At 45.3% G+C, this 17,810-nt stretch overlaps 1 protein-coding gene across 1 annotated transcript in view; it reads left to right on the top strand.

Annotated features, from left to right (window-relative positions):
- Positions 1–17,810, top strand: part of THSD7B (thrombospondin type 1 domain containing 7B) — a 594,761-nt gene that overhangs the window by 523,061 nt on the left and 53,890 nt on the right. Inside the window, 2 exon segments of the mRNA XM_040440450.1 lie at positions 1,615–1,730; positions 4,125–4,242. Of these exon segments, the coding sequence (XP_040296384.1) occupies positions 1,615–1,730; positions 4,125–4,242 (234 nt within the window).

The following is a 17,810-nucleotide window of genomic DNA, read 5'->3' as shown; positions in this document are numbered from 1 at the left end:
CTTTACTCAAATTTCTCACAGGATCTGCCTTGAGATAGGCAGAACCCCCGAAATATAAGACAAGCAATATAGTCCTTATGGAAACCGAGAGCTAGACTGATAGATGGGCCCCCAGCAAAGCTTGTAATGGGCCCTTTGGTCATTATAACCACCATCTATAGCGAGTGGGTATAAGATGTCTCCAAGCCCCCTTAGCTGTGAGGTCTCACACGATACTGGATCTATGGCGAGGGCTGAGTGCTGTTTCTTAAAGGGACTGTGCCACCTGACTTCAGTCCACTAAACAACCAGAATACTGTGGTAGAGCTGGGGTTTAGGGTCACAAATCTTCCCACAAAAAGCCACCCATCCCCACACAGAATAGTAAGACTTACTAGGAGAAGAGTCCTGGACTCTTCTGGTCACTGTGCCAGTGACACCAAGGGTGGTACACCTCACTTCATGACACATACATTGTAGTTTGGCCACATACACCTCGTACCACACTCCGCATAATTAGCGCAATGCTCATGGGCGGGCTCTGCTGGAGAAGAGTCCTGGACTCTTCCCCTGGTAAGTTTAATTTTCATTTATTATTGTTTGCTGGGATAGATGGATTTGCTGTGGGCCAGTTTGAAACCCTAAGGGTCCATTTACACAATTGTAAGTGTTTTGCGGTCAGCAAATTACGGATCCGCAAAACATGGGTACCAGCCATCACTATGATAGAAATGCCTTTTATATATAGGACATCTAATATATGAGTGTATGTGTGTATGTCCGCTAAAGCAATCCGCACCGTCACAGTTACAATCACAAGGTAAATCAGGTGTCCGGGAAGGTTTTAGACCAGGTCTTAGTTCTCTAGCACGTGCCGTTCCTGAGATATTCCCAAAAAATGCATTAGCCAATAAAAGTCGCGTGTGCCTGCGCCGGGATTTCACTACCGCATAGGCCTGAGGCCTATGGTGGTGATCGGCGGCGGGGCAGGGAACTATGCGCTCTGCTCCCGTGGGTGTCAGCGCTTCAGCAATGAGCGTTTTCATCTGTATTGATGGAAGCGCTCATTGCTTCTGGGCCTGGCAGTGGCACCCCTGTGAGAGCTGGCACCCGGGGCAGACCGCCCTCCGCCCCCCTGTGCACACCACTGCTCCTAGGGGCTCATTTGCATATATTAGAACTTCATTTATCTCATCAATGTGGACACATATGAACATGGGACCAACACAGATGCCTTCAGCTGCCAAGCGCACATGTAACAGGTCACCAGTATCATAGGTACAAAACTGCTGACAGATGCCCTTTAAAAAAACTAAAGGCTGGAAATGATGCATCATGGGAGATCACTAAAATGAAAAACATAAGGGAAGTATACCTTTCCATTGCACCATTTTCAGTTCCAGGCATCCTATAGGGGACTTATGAATGTAAGATCATGTAAAGATTAGAGTTCCTCCCGAATTGATTTACTTGCATATTGGGGATGCGTGATAGTCCCACGGCGCGACAAGTGGATGCGAGTGATTTTAAATTCTGTCAAGCCCTCGAGTGGCACTTAAAGGGTCAGTGATGCAGTAAAATGGATAATGTATTGCAGTGTCTGAGTCTAAATGCGTTTTTTGTTGGTGATTTCAGAGTGGAGCGCCTGTCAGCTGAGTGAAAAGGCCGTCTGCGGAGAGGGAATAAAGACTCGCCTTTCAGACTGCACCCGCAGCGATGGAAAATCTGTAAAAATGTCCTTTTGTGAGCAGGTAATGTTTAGCTTACAAAACTCCTCCAGTCGGCCTCTCTTAACCTCCGCTGTGCTGGGCCCAGCGTGAAGGCGAGCGGTGCGCTCTTCGCAACGGTTTCCTCTCCTAACAATAGTTGTTACATTTAGCAACTTGAAAATATCGAAGTTTTTATCAAAGAATAAAATAGTGCAAAAGTAAAAAAATAAATAAATAAAAATTGTTACTGTCAGTGTGGCCATTGTGTATTATCCCATCAGGGAAGATGAGAATAAACAATGGTAAAAAAAAAAAAACTTCTCTGCTCAGAGTGTAATTGGATTTAGGGTTCTCAAGAGGCTGCTGAGAAATCTCAAGATAGAATTCAATTATGCTACAAGAATGCAATTTTATACCAAGGCCTGGACGGTATATGAAAATTCCATTAATTTGGCAGCTGGTAGTCCAGCACCAAATTGAAAAATAGTCTGGCTATTATACATTGAACTCAATTATAAACCTGTATTCATGAAGCTCCTAAGCTCCCTCTATTGGTGGCAGTAGGCAGTTACATTTTATTATGTAAAAGCCTTGGACACCTGTAGGGACATTCTTTTATAAAAAATAAAAAAAATTACATTCTACTCATTTTGGGCTTCAAATCATTTGTCCAATTGGTCTTTATAAAAACAAGTCAACAGTTTTTCCCTCTACAGTCTTTAGTTTTCACTGCTCTGTAGACTGTTTCTTCTCCTTCTCACTGAAATCCATTAGAAAGCTACTCTTTCGAGTCGAACTGTAGCCCTTATTTCTCAGCTCACAAACACTCATGTGAAGGAGTTGTCCCATCTTGGCCTTTCGTGGCCAAGATCGGAATAGGAGGAGGTGGAGTTATGGAAATGGCTGAACGTCCGGTGCGCCGCTGTGTTCGTATCTCCCATAGCTGGGCACAGGAGCTACACAAACAACGCAGCACAGTTACTCCTGAGGTACAGATACAGCATCACTTGCTGTGTAGTGCTGTTTGCGTAGCTCTCATTCATAGCTATGGGAGTTACGGAAACAGTGGAGTTCCAGCTGCTTGGATGCTTCTGTAATTCCGACCACCCCAGCAGTGCCGGCTGCTTGGATGTTTCCTTAATTCCGACCACCCAGAAGTGCCGTCTGCTTGGATGTTTCCGTAATTCCGACCACCCCAGCAGTGGCGGCAGGGTGGATGTTTCCATATTTCCGGCCACCCCAGCAGTGGCGGCTGGCTGGATGTTTCCTTATTTCCGGCCACCCCAGCAGTGGCGGCTGGGTGGACGTTTCCATATTTCCGGCCACCCCAGCAGTGGCGGCTGGGTGGATGTTTCCTTATTTCCGGCCACCCCAGCAGTGGCGGCTGGGTGGATGTTTCCATATTTCCGGCCACCCCAGCAGTGGCGGCTGGTTGGATGTTCCCGTAATTCTGACCAACCCAGCAGTGGCGACTGCTTGGATGTTTCCATAATTCCGACCACCCAGAAGTGCCGGCTGCTTGGATGTTTCCGTAATTCCGACCACCCCAGCAGTGGCGGCAGGGTGGATGTTTCCATATTTCCGGCCACCCCAGCAGTGGCGGCTGGGTGGATGTTTCCATATTTCCGGCCACCCCAGCAGTGGCGGCTGGTTGGATGTTTCCTTATTTCCGGCCACCCCAGCAGTGGTGGCTGGGTGTATGTTTCCTTATTTCCGGCCACCCCAGCAGTGGCGGCTGGTTGGATGTTTCCTTATTTCCAGCCACCCCAGCAGTGGTGGCTGGGTGTATGTTTCCTTATTTCCGGCCACCCCAGCAGTGGCGGCTGGTTGGATGTTCCCGTAATTCTGACCAACCCAGGAATGCTAGCTGCTTGGATGTTTCCATAATTCCAGCCACCCCATCAGTGGCAGCTGGTTGGATGTTTCTGTAATTCCAGCCACCACAGAAGTACCAGCTGCTTGGATGTTTCAATAGTTCCACCAACCAACCTGTGGTTATTTAAGGACAAGATGAAACAACCCTTTAAGATACAGATCAGGGCTGTGAATTGCGTAGACAGAGAAGCTCCCCGACAGATTTAAGTAAGAAGAAGGAACAGTTTGCAGAGGAGGGAAAACTGAAGACTGTAGAGGAAAAACAGTTGAACATTTTTCATAAAGAGCAATTGAAAAAATGATCTTTAGACCAAGACTAGTAGAATATGTAAAAAAAAACATGACCCCCCCCCCCCCAGGTTGATAGTCTTCAAATCTCTGTTCATGCAGGGAATTTGGATCTCTGTATCAAGACAATGGAGCTCTAATATTTAAAAGTGGACATTTCCTTTAAGGTTATTAAGAACTCTTCTTTTAGTGGCTGATATTGAACAGGTCTGCAGGTTTATCTTTTTAGGGGCAGCACGGCACCTCATGTTTTTTTCTCTTTTTGCCTTCCAGCTTGGATTGAGGAAACCTGAAAAGCAGAGTCTTCGCTGTCTAATAGAATGTTCCATTGACTGTCAGGTCTCTGACTGGTCAGCCTGGTCATCCTGCTCACAAACGTGTGGAGTCGGAGGTAAGACCTCGCAAGTTCTGTGTTACACTTTGATTTGCATTGGGATGTGGATGTGAAATATGTCAAGAACTTAAAGGGGTTTTCTGTGTGTTTAATACTGATGGCCTCAGTATCTGATTGGTCAGGGTGTGACATTCGGGACCCCCGATCAGCTGCTTGAAGAGACTGTGGTGCTCCGGTGAACACCACACCCTCCTCTTAGCTTATCAAGCACACCACCATTCATTGTATAGTGGCTGTGCTTGGTATTGCAGTTGAATGGGACTGAGCTGCTCCTAGGCCACGTGACTGATGACTCTGATGTCACTAGCCTAGGAAGAGGCTGTGGCGTTCACCAGAGTACCACGGCCTCTTCAAACAGCTGATCAGTGGGGGTGCCAGGAGTCGGACCCCCACCAATCAGATACTGATGACCTATCCAGAGGATAGGTCATAAATAGAATAATATCACCAATCATTAATGATAAAAGCGATGGGGCTGTGACAACCTTCTATCAGATGATGGTTGTCATATTTATGAAACTGAATAACTTTATCTATAGAATAAGGTGAAGGGCTCGCGTGTTCATAAGATCAACAATTCCTCCAGAAGGGAATAGAGTGGCGATCATCTTTTGGGCAGGGTCATAGATGTCAAGTCGTGAGGAATCAGTGTAGGCCATACAAGCTCTATATGAAGAGCGTGCCTCCTCCTCCTCCCTGCACAATGACCTTTGCACAGGTCACAGAGCATGCCCACCAACACTCTCCTATAGAAGTCAAAATGAGTCATTTCCAGACAACAGGCTCCCATGTGGCTGCACTAAAGTATATCTGTGAATGCCGTTAACAGAGCAGAACAGCTCCATGATCAGCTACAAAAATAAAATAAAAAACATCTACAATCCACAAAATAATATGCTCCAGTCATGTATGGTGTTAATTACTTAATTAATTAATTACAATGTAGCTGATGTATTCCCTTTAAGGACTCCTAGACCCTTCTGTGATTTTTTTGGGACATTTTTTCAGGCATTTTCCTATGGGCGTTGAAAATGCCCGAAAAAAATACCTGTATAAAATTTTACGATAAAAATAAATAAATCTAAAAACCAGAGTATTGCTTAATGTGTGGTTTCTTTACGTTCAGGTCCATGTTGCCCTGCCCTTGTCCACTTGTTATTGTATATGTGGGATCATAAGGTGTCTTGGGCTTTGCAGATGACTTTAGAGTCTGAATCGCAGCTCATTTTCGGCATACTGAGCCTCTCTATTTCCTCCAGAATTGAAAATGTGAGGCAGAGCGATTAACGGAACGCTTTTTTTCCTTGTATTAAGCTGATAGAATTAGGAGATCGGCTAAGGAGAACATTTCAATTTCTCTCTGCTCAAGGTCGCCTTAACTTTATTCCTTTTCTTAGGAGTCTCGAGAAGTAACACTCCGTGGTGTTTAATATTTAACTGGAAATTTGCGTTAAACATGACAAGACGCACTAAACGTACAAGAGCGGAGCGGGTATTAGGGCCCAGGAAACCTGGTGCTGCGCAGCGCCGGGCCTTGCTGCACCTTCCTCGAACTCATTTCGGCACCAATTCTGTCTTGAGCTGATGATCATGCGGAATCTCGCAGGCCGGTTGCTATGGGGGTGCTTCCTGGCAACCAAGGCTGTGGTTGTTAGGGAGACTTTCCTTAGCAACCAGTCTGTTCCATATGATTTACATAGTTGCCAAAAATCTTGAATCTGCCTGTTTTACCCCAAATTGTTATAGGCGATCCCAACATATTCGGCTTGTCCTAGCTTGAAAATGAGCAGGGTTTATGTAAACCCCACCCAGATGTGGGTGTTTGCGGGTGAGCTTGGGGTAAGGCTTAAATCTATGGATTCAGCTTTTCAGATGAAAAAGGATCTGACATATATCATCTGGAGTATCTGTACTTATAATTTTGTGGTGTCTTTGAATGCTCCACTGTTATTCCTCCTGGAAATCAATGTATAAAAGTTATTTTTTTCGAGATTAGGAAACTGTGGGGCACAGGCAGAGGTCCGGGACTGGCATTAAATATCAGCATTACTTTCCTTGAGTTTTCCAATGCGATTCTGGTCTTCCATGTTGAGCTTCCTTTACAAGGCTGCAACATGTGACCACTGCAGCCAATTACTGGCCTCAACAGTGTACATTTGAAGGCAATGATTGGCTGCAGCAGTCAGTTGCCCCAGAATTATTCTGAAGAACGCAAGTATTCACTAATATTGACTTGTCAGAAGCCCTGAAGGGTCCTCTTTAAAGCAGGATGGTCAAGTTACTGTCAGGAAAACAGCTTTTCATGTGATTTAAGCCTCAACCTGCATTATTAATCAGATTTTTAAAAACATAAATATTAGAGCCTCACATTCACAGAATCATGGGCCACTTGACATCACAACCAATCAGATAATTTCTTTAATCTTCTGGCATGCATTAGAAGCTTCAATCTGATTGGGTGCTGTGGTCAACCCCTCCCCTTTCTGCTTGAGGCCTATTATCCATCTACAGTAGGTATCTTTGTATATGGTGTCATGAGAGCCCCAGTCACTCCGTGACATCCTTATTATAAGGGAGAAGAGGCGCCTCCAGGATTGCTTAATATGTCGGTAAAAATAGGAATGAAGGAACACAGCTCTACAAGTCAATTTCTAGTTTTTGATTAGGAGATACAATAAATCCATATTTTATATATTTTTTTAAACTGGAGATTTATGTACGACAGCTTCATTTTCAGTAGCTGTCAATGAATGAAAGGGCTTCACTTGTATTTCCAGAGGCAGAACCGTTCTCATCTGCTGCTTTATTTTCCAGTATTTTATAACCCTTCAAGAGCATTTTGCTTTTTACATTTTTATTTTTATTTTTTTAGTGAAGTGTGAACGGACCAGAGGAAAAGATACAATTCTATTATGCTTTATACGTGGAGCACTACAACTCCCAACATGACCGACCACGGGACATGACCATAATACAATTCTATTATACTGTATACATAGAACATTAGGACTCTCAACATAATTCGACCACTGGACATGACCATAAGGGCTCATACACACAAATGTGTGCCAGCCTTGCCCGTGCTGGGGACTGCAAATTGCGGTCCACAATGCAGGGCAATGACCGTGTGCCTGCCGTCTGCGGACATGGACCCATTCACTTGAATGGAGTCCGTGATCCGCATCCGACGGTCCGCACCGCAAAAAAGTGCATGCACTACTTTTTTGCGGTGCGGAGGCATGGATGAAAACTCACTGAAGCACTCCGTAGTGCTTCCGATCTGTGCCTCTGTTCCGCAACGCACTATATCTCCTGGATTGCGGACCCATTCAAGTTAATGGGTCCGCATACATGATACGGTGTGCACACGGTCGGTGCCCATATATTGTGAACTCGCAATGGCCTTGTGCATGAGCCCTAATACAATTCTATTATGCTCTATACACAGAACACTGCAACTCCAAACATGACCGACCACAAGACATAACCATAATACAATTCCTATATACTCTATACACAGAATACTACAGCTCCCAACATGACCTGACCACTAAACATGCTCATAATGCATCTCTATATACTCTATAATTAGAGTACCACAACCCCCAACATCACCTGACCACTGACCATAACCATAATACAGTTCTATTATACTCTATACACAGAACACTACAACCTCCAACATGACTCGACCACTGGAGTATGAATGGGAAACCACAATGCAACACCAGATCATCGTATGACGGACCAGATCCATCATATGACGGACCACACCGGCGCCTGACGGACCACACCGGCGTCTGACGGACCACATCGGAGCTTGACGGACCACACGGAGCCTGACGGATAACACCAACGCCTGGCGGACCACACCGGCGCCTGACGGACCACACCGGAACTTGATGGACCACACCGGAGCCTGACGGATAACATCGACGCCTGACGGACCACACCGGAGCCTGGCGGATCACACCGACGCCTGACGGACCACACCGGAGCCTGACGGACCACACCGACGCCTGACGGACCACACCGAAGCCTGACGGATCACACCGACGCCTGATGGACCACACAGGAGCCTGACGGACCACACCGATGCCTGACGGACCACACCGGAGCCTGACGGATCACACCGGAGCTTGACGGATCACACCTACGCCTGGCGGACCACACCGGTGCTTGGCGGACCACACCAGAGTCTGACGGATCACACCGACGCCTGACGGACCACACAGGAGCCTGACGGATCACACCAGCGCCTGACGGATCACACTGGCTAGCTGCAAAAGTGTTTGGACAATCAGCAATGCAGCCACTCAATATTCAGAAATAGTCAATGGTCTGCGCTCTCATACCCCACCACCACCACCACCACCGATGGTACCTTCCATAATACATCAGATCATATGTTTGCTTTGGGTTTCTCCTTTAAATATTTAGTCTCCCCTATAACATCTCCCTGTCTATGGAGAGATATCACTTAGAATAGAATAGATAGCAAGGTTCACTTATTACCACTGAGACGCCGTCTCCTAAGTGATCCTTTGGAGAGATGCAGAAAAAGATGCACAAGAAGAAAGTGAATCCGTAATGAGATTCAGCGATGACAATGGCGGGTGTTGTAGCAAATCAATGGTTGCTTTATTACAAAACATCTCTTCAAAGGCGAGGAGCCGCATTGTGAGGTAGATGGTAATTGTGTCCCGCTACATGTGACCCGTCAGAAATGTTAACACTGCCTGAAAAGAGGGGGTCAGGAAGGGGTGCTCTGAAATTACAGATAATTTATTCAATAATTACAGCCCTCTCCTGCGGACTGAACACCGGCCAGTGTTTCCCGTCACCATTACATTTGTGTTTTCATCTGGGGTAATTGGGACTTCTAAGCTCTCAGGAACGCATCCTCGCTCTACACACGGCTCTTTGTCATCTTGATAATGAGATAAAATAGCTGGTAGGTTTTCCAGCAATTTTCAGGACAAGTTTACACGTTTTTACAAATTTTTTCCCTTTCTTTGAACAGTACATAGAAAATATCTTTGGTAGTGTTGATCGAGCACCAAAGTGCTCATTTGCTCAGGTAGAACACTTTGCGATGCTCGGGTGCTCTACCGAGTAGTGATGAGCAGCATAGGCAATATTCAAATTTGCAATATTTTGTAAATTTTTGGCTGAATATTTGCCATAAATTCTCAAATTCGAGAATTCGTGATCTCTAGTCATTGTTTACTTGATTGCGAAAATCGGCAATGTAATATATTTGCGATAAATTCGCAATTAGAATATTCAACACTATTCACGAATACGAATAAATAGCACTATATTCAAAATATTCGCAAATTCTCCAAGTGGCGATATTCGCGATTAAAATTCGCACTCAACACTAATACCGAGCACCTGAGCACAATGAAAGTCAATGGAAGAACCTGAGCACTAAACCAGGCACCCCCTGCTCTGAAGAGGGGAGGGTGTCGGGACTCTAGTTCGGCTGAGGAGTCCCTGCTCTGACTCCATATATAGCTATGTCCATATATGGAGTCAGTGCTTGGGAACACCCAGTGTATTTAAATGTAATTTAACCTCATGACCTTCTGTATTAGAGGCAAGGCATTTAACCACTCAGCTATAGCTGCATAGCCAGTTACTTAAAAAAAGAAAAAAAGAGACTTCTACTGTACTGTACCTCTACTGAGACCTATACAGTAGAAGTCTTATTTTATTTCTATTTGCAGTTATATAGTGCAGTGGTTAAAGTTCTGGGCTGTGATGCAGAAGCTGTGAGTTCAAATCCTGTCGCAAACTTTTTCAATTATTTTTTTTTTTTGTATTTACACATTTATTTTGTGCCATACATTTTTTACAATTGCTAAAAATATATAAAATATATAAATCTAATTTAACCTCTATTTCTCAAAAAGTTTGGGATGGGATTTGAACTCACAGCTTCTGCATCATAGCCCAGAACTTTAACCACTACACTATATACCTGCATAGCCAATCACTAACAAAAATAAAAATATGAGACTTCTACTATATAGGTCTCAGTAGAAGTACAGTACAGTAGAAGTCTCATATTTATTTATGTATTTTCTATTATTATTTTTTTTTTTTAAGTAACTGGCTATGCAGCTGAGTAGTTAAGTGCCTTGCCTCTAATGCAGAAGGTTGTGAGTTTGAATCCCAGGAGAAACTTTTCTGAAATACAGGCTAAATTAGATTTAAATACACTGGGGTGTCCCCAAGAACTGACTCCATATATGGACATAGCTATATATGGAGTCAGAGCAGGGACTCCTAAGCCGCAGACTGATACTGAGGGATTCCCTCACTGTGCAGCGATCTTTTGCATAGAAATAGGGGCTAAATTAGTATTAAATGCACTGACTCGAGCGCACGCGGTGTTCGGCCAAACTCTGCCATGTGCCGAGCATAGCGATGCTCGAGCCGAACTGGTTTTCGCCCAAGCATGCTCGCTCAACACTATTCTTTGGTCTTCAGAGAGAAAAGGTGCCATTATTTCAATGTATTGCTACCGCTACTATTTGCTAGTATTTGCAGAACACAACCACTTTAAGAGAAATATACAGGTGATGACTATTAGTACAGTGTTTTGTGCTGTCATTCCCTGTTCTACCCTGTTAACATGTAATTTATTGGATATTGTAGTGTACACTTCTGACACTAAGTATCACTATTAAACATTATATAAGGGCTTGCCCAAGGGAACAGTCAGCAGTGTGTAGATGAAGCCACATGGTGTGAGAGAGGAGGCTGCTATAACAAACAGGTCCATACAAAGGAATCGGGTTGGAGTCATTGATCTAGGAAGGGTGCAGACTGCAAAAGAGGGGCCGGAGGATTGTTGAGTGACATAGGAGGATTGCAAGGAGGTGCCCTTTGGTTAGCAGGGATTGTGGACTTGACTGGTAGAGATGGCCTTGCAGTTCGCCCGGCGGTTGTTTCGCGTCGAACTTGGCGTGTTCGCGATTCGCCGAACATGCGAACATATGGATAAATTGTTATTAATATACTTTCTATGTTAGACAGTATATTATAGTGCATTTGTATTGTGCGGCAGTTGTGTGCGGTTCTGCTGCGATACTGCAGGTATATAGAGGGATAAGCGTTATTCGAACAAATAATTTCTACTGGTGTGATATACCAGTCGTCCCCCCAAAAAACTGATTGAAGCGGGGAGTTATATACCAATATACTTTCTTTGCGAATGCGCGTACGCAAAAATTATATTGCCGATATTTCACATAATAAAAAAAATGAATGGAGATCGCAAATTCGAATGATACATCTGGTACGTCACTGTCCATGTTGTGGGACTATTTGTGCACTTCTAGTAATTATTTCTTGGCTGCAAATATGAGCTGAAGGTTTTTCAGGTTCGCCTGCCGTTAAAATGAATGGGACCCGAAGCGAACTTGCGGCTCGCGAACATTTGATCACGTTCTCGCGATCACATTTGCGAACCGCCCCGGCAGATGTTCGTACATCACTATTGACTGGTTCTTGTAATAGAACCTAAGTGCATTATATTGCAGTTTTTACCATCTAAATCTGAGCATGGGGCAAACAAACATTCCCCATGTGTATTATATTGATATGTGTTGTCATGCTGTGCAGCACCTGGTTTACCTGTTCACTCATCACACTAAGTGCTGCTGTTAAACATTAGAGACGGCCTTGTGGTTCGCCCGGCAGTCTTTGATTCGCCGAACATGCGAACATCTGGCGATGTCCGCTGGCGCCATATTCTTTTGCTTTGCAACAAAATTTGACCCATGACACACACACATCAGGTTGGACCAGACAGACAAATGAGACGTTTCAGCACATGGACACAACCCCACCCTATAACAGAACCCGATCTGGCAGCCATTTTGCATTCTGTGTTTTGCCAGTGTAGGGAGAGGTTGCTTTGTGGAGCAGGGTCAGACTGTTAGGGACACCAAACACTATCTAATAGGGCCACAAAAGTCCTTTTAAGGACTGGTATAGGTGTGCTATCTATAGGTGTGATATACTGAGTGGTGTGATAAACTTATAATATACTTTCTAACAAAAAAAGTATATTATAGTGCATTTGTATTGTGCAGCAGTTGTGTGCGGTTTTGCTGCGATACCGCAGCTATATAGATAGACAAACGCTATTGGAATAACTAATTGCAACTGGTGTGATATACCTGTTGCCCCCCAAAAAACTGATTATGGGGTGCGATATACCTGCTTCCACAAAATACTGATTAAGGTTTTTTTTATATACCTGCTTCCACAAAATACTGATTGAGGGGTGCGATATACCTGCTTCCACAAAATACTGATTAAGGGGTTCTATATAACTGCTTCCACAAAATACAGATTGAGTGGTGCAGCCATTCTTGGCATCGGATGAGGAAGAGGAGGTAGCAACTGCCCCTCCCAGCAGTCTGACGACAGTACCCAGATCAGTCCAAGGATGGTGTTCCCCGCTGTAGCTGCTGACAATAGTATTGCCATCTGCAGCCTGTGCTGTCAACGCATAAGTCGTGGTAAGCCCAACACTCACCTAGGGATCACCGCCTTAAGAAGGCACCTGGCTTCCCATAACCGAGCCCAGTGAGAGCAGCGCCATCAGAACCCACGAAGCCACACTCCCCCCACCCCACGTCCTGCCTCTTCTCCTTCTCCTCTCTCCTCCCATTTGTTCTCAAATCCACCTTCCACTGTGCCGTCGTCGCGTTCATCTGGCAGAAGGCAGGCTTCCGCGGCCGAAATGTTTGAGCGATAAAAGTTGATGACGCCGGATAACCCTTTTTCCCAATGGCTAACCGCTGGCTTGTCGGAACTGCTAGCCTGCCAACTACTGCCATATAAACTGGTGGACTTGGAGGCCTTTAGAATTTGTGGCCATTGGTACACCGCAATGGAAAGTCTCCGGAAGGAAATTTTTCTCCCAGAAGGATATCCCATAGCTATATGGCCATGTTCAGCGGCAAGTGAATATATCTGTGGCACATAGTGTGGGTGCCAAGATACATCTGACCACAGACACGTGGGCTAGCAAACACGGGCATGGAAGGTACATAACTTTTACTACCCACTGGTTGAAGCTTCTGACAGCCATCAAGCATGTAACCCGTGGCACCCGTGTGGATTTGATGTTACCGCCACGGATTGCATGCAGGCCTGCCTCTTCTTCTCCACCTCCTAATCTATCCTCCGTCTCCTCCTCGGCTGACTCCTCCTTTTCCACTGCTACCGCCTCTTCCGCTGTTGTGCCTGGAAGCCAAGAGCCACACCGGTCCTGCACTCCTTTCAGCTCTGCGGTCACAGGCAGATCAGTGGCTAACTGAATTTGACAGTTGGTAAAGTGGTGTGTGACAACGGTGCCAATCTGCTGAGCGAGCTAAAACAGGGCAAAATGACACACGTATTGTGCATGGCACACATCCTGATCTTAGTCGTGCAGCGATTCATTGCCAAATACTCCAGGGTCCAGGACGTCTTGCGGCAGACCAGGAAAATCTCTGGCCATTTTAAAAGATCCTACACGGCCATGGCTCACCTTGCTGACGTTCAGCGGCGGCGACACCTGCCTGTCAGATGTCTGATTTGTGACAGCCCAACGCGCCTGGAACTCCACCTTGTATATGCTTAATAGGCTGCTCCAGCATCAACATGCCGTTAATGACTACCTGTACGAACTCTGCAGCAGGACAGGTTCTGGGGAGCTTGGCTTCTTTTCACCGCGCCAGTGGCCATTTGATGAGATCACAAAACTGGTCAGTCGCAGCCAGGGCACGATCAGTGACATCGTACCTTCTTTCTGGAGTGTGCAGTGCGTCGTGTCATTGATCAAGCCGTCGAGGAGCAGGAGCTGGAAGATGAGGAAGTCCCAATGCTGAGTGAATTCCCAGGGGGGCTACTCCATCTGAGACAAGTCAACAGGAGTCTGAAGAGGAGTCAGAGGAGGATGGTGGCTGGGGGGAGGAGGAGGAGCATAAAGAGCAGGCTTTGAGGGGGACTTTTAACTTTTCCGGGATCCCTGGTGTTGTCCATGGCTGGTGGGGGGAGACAGAGGATGACATTCTCCTAGGCGATGAGCAGGAGCCAGGGCGCTCCATCGCTTCCAATTTAGTGCAAATGGGAGCCTTCATGCTCCAGTGTTTGAAGAGGAACCCCCGTATAAAAAGCATAAAGGGCAAGGACCAGTTCTGGGTGGCAACGTACTTAGACCCCCGGTAAATACACAAAATGGCGGACATGTTACCAGCATCACAGAGGGCTGTCAGAATGCTGCGAGAGATGCTGCATTCTGCTGTTACTGGCACTGCCAGAGGAACTTCCACCCACAGCGAAACAGGTGCGGGTACCAATTGTAACGCGCCTGCAAGAAGACTGCAGTTTGAAGATGCGTTGGTCACTTCGGATATGAGATCATTCTTGCAAACAACCCATCGACAGCCGCCCTCCAGATCCAGCGCCCCAGAACACCCAGACCGACAGGAGTCCGACTACATTGGGTTAACGAATGTGGACGCTCTGAGAAGCGAGGAACCCCTGGACTACTAGGTATGCAGGCTTGACCTGTGGCCAGAGCTGGCACCATTTGCCATGGAACTCTTGGCTAGCCCCTTGTCGAGTGTCCTGTCCGAAAGGACGTTCAGCGCAGCAGGGGGGGGATCGTGACCAATAGGCGCACACGCCTAGCTCACGACAGTGTGGACTACCTCACATTTCTAAAAATGAATGAGGCATGGATCTTGGAGGAATTCAACACCTGTGACGACCACGTGTAATTGAATTTCCTCATGCCAGCCCACACATATCCACCACCACCCAGGACAAAGAATGGTCCTTGTCTTATGTATATACAGCGGCATAAAAGGCCTTTTCTGTCAGATGAATGCCTAATTTTTCGGGCCTCTACTCCACTAGAATACAGTAAAATTGTTATTCAGTGACTGCCTATTGTACCTCTAGCCATATAATCACTTGTTCTTTTCTGTCAGGTGAATGCCTAATTGTTGGGGCCTGTACTGTCCTACAGTAAAATAGTTATCCAGTGACCGTCTAATATACCTTCAGCCACATAATCGCTTGATGTTTTCTGTCAGGTGAATGCCTAATTTTTGGGGCCTGTACTGGCCTACAGTAAAATTGTGATCCACTGACCGTCTAATATACCTTCAGCCACATAATCGCTTGATGTTTTCTGTCAGGTGAATGCCTCATTTTTGGGGCCTGTACTCCCGTGGCCTAAAATAAAATTTTAGCTAGGCTCCAGCAGGGCACATTTTTGAGAGTTTCCCTTTAAGGCGCATAAAAATGGCTCCTGATTAAAATACATATTTTTTGTGGGAATTTTTGCCATTGATCCCACTCTGGTATGTCACTGTCCATGTTGTGGGACTATTTGTGCACTTCTAGTAAGTATTTGGTGGCTGCAAATATGACCTGAAGGTTTTTCAGGTTCGCCTGCCATTAAAGTCTCATTTCGATCAGTGCAAACATGGGATGCGCAGCTTAGGTTCCAGGTATTGGAACAGGTTAAAAGACCTAGGAGAGGTGGGGATATGAAGAAACTGTTATTACGTAGAGAGGCCTATTGGATTCATATGTTGGATACTCTGCATCCGAGGGGCCTCAACAGGGATTATGAGATTATGCATATTTGACATGTGATTTATTCATATTTTTATTATTTTTCAGACATCTATTATCCATTGAGGGATCACATACACCGGAAAATATGGTCTGTTATATGTATTGGAGATACTTTGATATATTTTGATATATTTTGAAACATACTTTGAGACATATACTTTGTCGGCTTCTGATATATGGGTTGATACTTTTTGCTTTCATCCCCACCCCTTCCACCACCTGTTTTGGGTGGATGGGAGGGGGTTATGACGTCATAATAGGCGGTATTATTCTATTATATATACCTGTTTTTTTGAGTATACCTCTACCTGTTGATAAAGGCATGCTTGCCGAAACGCGCCCTGGATTGAGGACATTTTGATTTGATCTGATGTAATAAAACATCACGAACATACAAGACACGACTGCTGGGATTTTTTCTTGATTAAAGTCAATGGGGTCCGCCGCGAACGTGAGGTTCGCAAATATTTGATTGTGAACACGTGTTCGTGAATTGTCCCGGCCGATGTTCGTCCATCACTATTAAACATTATATAAGGGCTTGCTGCAGGGAACAGGCAGCAGTGTGTAGCTGAAGCCACATGGTATGTGAGATGAGGCTGCTGTAAAAAAACAGGTCCTTACTAAGGAGTTGGGTTGGAGTGATGAGTCAGTGGTCTGGTGTGCAGACTGACGGAAAGGGGATCGGAGAAGATGAGCCGCCACTGCGATTTGCATGTGGTACGCGCGTCCAGGGAAGGAGTCTCACTAGTATATAGCGAAGAAGGTCCAGCACTCACTGACAGAAAGGAGATTAAGAATTGCTGTGTGATGCAAGAGGATTGTAAGGAGGTGCCCATTGCTTAGCAGGGATTCTGGACTTGCCTGGTTCCTGTAGGAATTAGTACCATCACTATAGACTGAGACCTGAGTGCAGTATATTGCAATTATGGCAAAATAAATCTGATTAAAGGCAAACAATCCCCTGTGTATTATATTGATATGTGTTGTCATGCTGTTTATCTGTAATTAATTGGGTATTGTAGTGTTCACTCCTTACACTAGGTGTTGCTATTAAACATTATATAAGGGCTTGCAGCAGGGAACAGGTAATAGTGTGTAGCTGAAGCCGCCACATGGTGTGAGAGGAGGCTGCTGTAACACACAGGTCCCAACAAGTGATAAAACAGTCCTCTGCCGCAGACTTGAGAGGAGGCATCGTAGCCTCTTAAAGTGGTATACAGTCATGTGAAAAAATTAGGACACCCTTTGAAAGCATGTGGTTTTTTGTAACATTTTTAATAAATGGTTATTTCATCTCCGTTTCAACAATACAGAGAGATTAAAGTAATCCAACTAAACAAAGAAAACTGAAGAAAAGTCTTTTCAAGATCTTCTGTAAATGTCATTCTACAAAAATGCCTATTCTAACTGAGGAAAAAGATAGGACACCCTCACATGTATTCCCTCTTAAATTGGCTCAGATCTCACACAGGTATATCACACCAGGTGCACATAATTAGTAGATCGTTACTCTGCATGTTGAATGAGGCTTGCCCTATTTAAACCTCAGACATTTAGTTTGGTGTGCTCCTGACTGTTGAAGTGAGAGTGAGCACCATGGTGAGAGCAAAAGAGCTGTCAGAGGACTTCAGAAAAAAGATTGTAGCAGCCTATGAGTCTGGGAAGGGATTTAAAAAGATCTCAAAAGATTTTGAAATCAGCCATTCCACTGTCCGGAAGATAGTCTACAAGTGGAGGGCTTTCAAAACAACTGCCAACATGCCCAGGACTGGTCGCCCCAGCAAGTTCACCCCAAGAGCAGACCGCAAGATGCTAAAAGAGGTCTCCAAAAACCCTAAAGTGTCATCTCGAGAACTACAGCAGGCTCTGGCTACTGTTGATGTAGAAGTACATGCCTCTACAAT

This window comes from Bufo bufo, chromosome 7, assembly GCF_905171765.1.
Source record: "Bufo bufo chromosome 7, aBufBuf1.1, whole genome shotgun sequence".
Classification (NCBI taxonomy): domain Eukaryota; kingdom Metazoa; phylum Chordata; class Amphibia; order Anura; family Bufonidae; genus Bufo; species Bufo bufo.
This window is presented reverse-complemented; position numbering and strand designations above follow the sequence as displayed.